Source organism: Gossypium hirsutum, chromosome D05, assembly GCF_007990345.1.
Source record: "Gossypium hirsutum isolate 1008001.06 chromosome D05, Gossypium_hirsutum_v2.1, whole genome shotgun sequence".
NCBI lineage: Eukaryota > Viridiplantae > Streptophyta > Magnoliopsida > Malvales > Malvaceae > Gossypium > Gossypium hirsutum.
The window spans coordinates 52,957,312-52,963,702 of record NC_053441.1 but is presented as its reverse complement, the minus strand read 5'-3'; the positions used below and the strand labels follow the sequence as shown (position 1 = coordinate 52,963,702).

The 6,391-nt window shown below is 30.4% G+C and overlaps 1 protein-coding gene across 1 annotated transcript; it reads right to left on the bottom strand.

Annotated features, from left to right (window-relative positions):
* Positions 1-454: 454 nt before the first annotated feature.
* LOC107903830 (uncharacterized) lies at positions 455-5,236 on the bottom strand. Its single transcript, XM_016830003.2, has 3 exons — positions 4,666-5,236; positions 4,228-4,599; positions 455-1,151 (listed from the first exon to the last, which is right to left on the bottom strand). Exons 1-3 carry the CDS (start codon positions 4,999-5,001, stop codon positions 654-656), a joined length of 1,206 nt encoding a protein of 401 aa, XP_016685492.1. The 5' UTR covers positions 5,002-5,236; the 3' UTR covers positions 455-653.
* Positions 5,237-6,391: the final 1,155 nt, after the last annotated feature.

Below are 6,391 nucleotides of genomic sequence, written 5' to 3'. Positions count from 1 at the left end.
TTAATTGTGGTTTAAATGTATACTTAAAACTTTGATTTTAATTCAATTTTGCATATTTAAAGAAATAAATACATCAATTTATATTTACATTGGATAAATATAATTACTTGTGTATGCAACATATAAACATAAAATGATGTTACATCGATAATGGTGTGGTAATTTATGACAAGAAATTAAAATCAAAATTTTATATATAAAATTGCACAAAATAAAAATTTATGTATAACATTTCATATTAAACTAAAATTCACGTCTTGATATAATATTTATCCCTTATATAAATTGAGAATTTTTACAATTATAATGTTTGATATATTTTAAGATAGTTAAAATATAATTAATTTAAAATTGTTATATGAAATAAAATTGTATAATTTAATAAAGACCGTCTAGAATTACGTATATATAAACACTTGTTCTATCAATTTAAAACATTATTACATCGGAAAGAGAGAAAAATAAAATTCCTTATTTCAAACCCACACCAAAAGTACCGATTTGATAACATTCTTTTATGAGCATAATAAATAGGGTTAAAATTAAGATGCGTGATCGATCAACCTTGCCCACCAATATTTTAATATATTCATGTGTTGATGAAGTTAGTTGTCATAGTGAAGTGGAAGATTAGTGAAGCTAATATATATTCATTAACGATCAAATATATCAGCTGGAGGAATGAAGGAATCAATGGAGAGTCCTTGAACATTGAAAACAACATCGTCAATGCTCCAAAATTCTTCCATTCGACTCCTGCTGTGCTGCATCGACAGCTCCCCGAATCGGAAAACAGTGGCGATCGACCTTCCTTGATGCGCTATCAACACGCCATCCACATCTCTGTAATCTCCGATGCAGCTTCCGATGGTTGTTTCCCAGTAGGCACTAGCACACCCACCTTCATTCTCTTCTTGGGTTTGAACCCTGGTTAGATGGGAGTCCTCTAAGTAGATGAGTAACCCACTCTTTTGGGAAAAGTAGCCGTATAATACATGCCTCATTACCTCAGCTGGTCCTTCGTTTCGTTCCATCACCGCTGCACGGTCGGCGCATACTTTTAGGACGAAGCAATCTTCGTCGCCTATTCGTTTCTCGCCTAAACATTGGGCTTTAGCAAATAAGCTGGCTGTTGTCTTTGGATCTAGACCCTGAATTCATCATCCCCGTTAACCCCAGCTTTGTGTAATTAATGAAATACAAGACAATGTCTTAAGTCTCGTATATCAAAATTGATTTATATATAACAAAATTAACTCATCAACTATGAAATTTTATATACAAAATATTTTTACCTTTTGAAATTATCTCATCTTAAAGATCCAAAACAAGACGGGACTCTCATATGAGAGAAAGAAAAGGTCATTCCGTTTTTGCTTTTTCTAATTAAAAAAAAATTAGGATTGCGTTTGGATGAAGGATTTCATTTTTTTGTCAAGTTATTTATTTATTTATAATTTCACATGAATTAATTTATTAGAGTAAAAATATTGAGAATTCCAAAATTACATAAAAGATCTCTTAAAAAGTTTCACCACATTAAGAGGGTATAATTGTAAAAAGCTTATTTCTTTCCTTCTTTTATGTGAATCGCATTTGTGGAATTTCATTTATATTTATAATTTTAACAATATTTACCTACAATCATGTAAAGGGTTATAATTATATATATGAAGTTATAAGTTAACTATTTTCGAAGACTGAATAAGTTGGGATACATTTTACGTATGACATTAACGGTATATGTTGGTTGGATCAAAAATTTGGGATTCACCCAATCTATTTAGGGTCTGTTTGATTGAAGGAATTGATTTTCCGGAAAATCATTTCCAACTTTTCCAGCGTTTGATTGGCGGAAAACATTTTCCATTTGGAAAATGAACTCCAAAACAAGGGAAAATGAGTTACATTTTAGGGAGAATGTCTTACCCTTTCAATTTCCGTAAGACATTTTCCGTTCTCTCCTCTCTATCGCCTCATTCATTCCTTCCTTCGTTTCCGGTAGAAAATTGCTTCTATTGATCGATTTTCTAGTAACTTGTTTTTTTAATTATTCAATACTTATTTTTTTAACACAATTACAAATAATTTATTTGATATTAATTTTTTTCAATTTATAACGATTAATATGTGGCTTAATAATTGAGTATTATTATAAATAAATCATTGCAATATATGTAAAAATAATTTAAAATATAAAAATTTATTAATATATATATCAATATATGTAAAAACAATTTTTTCGAAAAATATTTCCAGGAAATATGTCAAACAGCCGAAAACATTTTACACAGATTCAATCAAACACCAGAAAATATTTTCTAGTAAATCATTTTACAGAAAAGTAAAACATTTTCCCGAAATCATTTTACGGAAAATATTTTACTGGCAATCAAACAGACCCTTATATTGTAAATATTTAATTTAAGGTGGTTCAGACTCACATTGATTTTTTTTTCTATTTTTTAGAAAAAATGATATTTTATTTAATATTTAGAAAATTTATATATTTTTCTTTTATTATTTTTTAAAAATAATTTAACATACTTTTCAATATTTATATTTTAATATTAGATATTTAATTTTTCATATAATATAAAAACATAATATATTAATATAGGAGAAAATCAATATGCTTTTAATTTAAATGTAATCGGATATGGGTTCGAGTGCGCTGAAGCGTATTATCCTCCTATTTATGGGTTAGGGGAGACTATAGGTAGTTGAGGTATTGTGTAAAAAAAATGATCAGAACTTATAATGAGATTGTTCAAAAAAATTATCGAATTAAACAACTCTAATCATTCTTTTAAAATAGCTTGATTTATATCTACTTTTATTTTACAAAATGCTATTCAAAATAAAATAAATTCTCTTGTGATTGTTAACCCTCCCATTACTAAAGTTTTTTGAACATGTGTAATTGTATGTATTTGTCACCATTCCCATAAATTGGACAGCAAAAGAGGAAAAAGGATTAGACAAATAGTAAAAAGGGAATGATTTGAGATGAAGTGAATGAATAAATAAATAAATAAAAGAAGGGGGGAAATACCCATAAAAGCAAAGCAAATAATACAAGGTATGGTAAAGAGGGAAAAAGCAAAAGGCCAAAAAGCAAAAGGCAGAAGGGTGGCAATCCCAAGATGGAAGTGGAGGGTATTGATAGATGTACGTGATTGAGCAATTATCATACATGAGATGTGATGATGTCAGCTTCCAAATAATATAATCCCTACCCTCAGATTTATTTCCTTTCTCATGTTAAAGAAAAGAAAATGTGTCTGCTAAAGCATGAGACAATCCCTCCATCCATCCTTCTCATTTATATTCCCATTTTCCTTGGGATTCTCCTCCTCATCTCCCTTCTTATTTTCTCTTTCTTTGCTTTTTAATTTATCACTTTCCTAATCTCCAAACTCAATTACTTAATTAATTTCTTTTCATAAAATTGCATGGTTAAGTGGTCATCTAAATACATCAAAGTTATATCACACATAATGTATTTAACTAATGTAATAATATAGCCAATGAGATCTTTATATTGTCACTAAAGTAGGGGTTTTAAGATTTTTAACCTTGATGTTTAAATTTTATTATATGAAAAAAATGTGTGCTTTAACTGTCAAAACTTTTAAAAGGAATGAAAAATACATATATATAAATGCTCTGAAACTTATGTCATTCTGAGTATTACAATAAAAACGATGTCAAGGTGCAATCAATTTTATTAATTAATTTAGTTGAGTTTAATTAATTAATTTGAATTATTCAATAACTATAATTTATATGGAAATTAATGATATGTATTTTTCAAGATTCTAATACATTTAATAATTTGCATTACAATTATATCTATATTAAAAAAGTACTTAAACTAATACATTTTGTTTAATAAATCTTCATCTTAATTTTTTACTACAAAAATAGTATAAGGACTTCTTTAAACTAAAATTAATAGTATAGTGTTTTTTTGATATATTAGCCATATTAATAATAAAATACCGGATGTATTTATACGAATTATTAAAGTTAATTACTTGGCCAAACAAATTATTGAAGTGACAATGTTGGTTTTAGTGATTATTAATTATGAATTTTTTTCTCCTTCTTCGTCAATTTGTTGTAGTTTATTAATGTTAAATCAAAGTAGGAAATTTGAAAAAAAAAAAAACACCAAGAAAGTTAATAATGGTAAGGAGAAAAATGAATGAAGTAGGTAGATACCTGGATAATGCGGCGCAAGGGACGTTGAGGACCCTTGGCAGCATGTGTGCCAAGCCAAGATGTGTGTCGCCACACTGTTCTGCCATCGCTGCCGGCAATAACCTTGTTGCCTCCAACAACAAGCTCAAGAGACCACATCTCAGGCTTCATTTGCCAGACCACAAAGCACCCACCCATTTCTTCACTCCTTGTCCCTAAACTTTTCACGTTGTTCTTCCCTTTCCCTGACCCTCTTGATATCTCCGTCTCACAACATATCATCTTCACCCTCCCTGTTGCATACATGTTTTTCGCCCCACATTTCTGCCTCTGTTTCAAGCATCCTGATGCTGCCAAATATTGTTGTATTATGTAATGCGCTGTCGATGTTTCCTACACCATCAAAACACATATATAAGATAATGTACAATATGGCAAGATTATATATGTGAAACTTACGATAGGAATGTCTTTGAGGCGAATGTGATGAATCGGGTGATTAAGTAGCGGAATAGGGGCGAGAGGGCAACCCAAGACGCCAAGCAAAAGTCTTAAATCGTGCCTCCTGGCAGGAGGTATGCTTCCGTTTCCGTAAAAATAATTAGACATGGAAAAGCTAGTTGGTGATGATGAAAAAGACGATCCCTTCTGTGTTCGAAACCATTCTCGGATTACTTCCCAAGATCTCTCCTTCTTGTTTCCTTCTTCTTGCATTTCTGGGTCCATTGGTCCTTCCAATAATGGCGTTAGTGTCTGCGTGTACCAGCTTTGCTTCCTTCTTGCTCTTGTCCCCATAGATTTTGATCGATAAAACACAATTCAGTATATATATATCTCCTTTTTCTCCAAAGAACTTAGAGAGTGTGAGATATATAAAGATTAAAGAAGCTGAGAAACTAATAGAAAAATGGGTTTTTTTTTTATGACAAGATTGAAAAAGAAGGGACTGCTTAACCGTTCAACTAGAGAGAGAGAGAGAGAAGACCCGAGGGAGGGGGATATGTTAATAATAAATAAACGAATAAAACCCAAAGCACAGTCGCATGTTGGTCTGTCTTTTTCTTTTTCTTTTTTTGTATTTTAATGGAGTAACTTAAGGAAAAAGAGTTGTTAGATATCCGAACTTTAATCTTTTAAAATTTAATTTGTATGAACATTTTCTATCTTTACCTTTAATATTCTTTTTGGCTTTTGAACTTGGACTTGATATTTATAACAATAATAATTTTAACATTTTTTGTGAAACTTTAAATATTGTCTTGAGCAAACCTTTTTTGTACAATCAGGCAGAGTGTCCTTTCTAGAGGCCCGCATTGCCTTTCATTTCCCACCAAATTAATTTGCTAAGGTTGCTGAAGGACTACCTTTCTTGGAAAATGAAACCATATCATACACCACATTAATTATATTATCATTTTGATTACTCCGCCACAATTATAATTAATACAATGTCTAGTATATATGTTTTCAATCTTTGAAACAATTAATGGCCTATTTGTTTTGCTTTGGCCAACAACCTTTTGAAATTCATTAGGTGGCCATCTCGGACTTGACTCTTGAGCAAAGTAACATAAACTTTCTTTGATGTTGAAACAATAGCTAATGGATTTGAGGTACAAATTCATTTGTACTAGATCATGAAAACATATATAGGATAAAGTGTATCCAATCAACTTATAAATTTAGTTCATGATTACCATTATTAAACATGAGTTTCATGTTGCCTTTCAATTAGTATCTATTCAAGAAAATAGATACTAGGTATTTAGATTTGTTAATGTGAGCTTGGGTCAATATAGATTTGGGTTGATAGTTGAATTGTGAAAGTGAAAAGGAAAAAAAAAAGAAAGAAAGAAAGAGCTATGGGAGCATTAGAGTTGTGAAAATATAAAGACTTACAAGAGAAGAAGAAGAAAAAAAGCCTAAATTAATATTGGTTTCAGGATTATGTAAACACTAAAAAAATAAAAGATGATTAATAGTTAAGTTGTCCTAAAGTTTTCTTCAAGAGCCTTTTTATGCTTGCCTTCCCTTTGCCTATCATGTGATTTTCCTCGCATTGGAGTCCAAGTTGTTTTGGGATTGACTCCTTTTGTAACACCTCATATATGTCCTGATGACTAGTACGGTTAGGAGATGTTACCAAACACTTTCTTAGCTTATACAAAAAGCTTCTTTCAAAAAA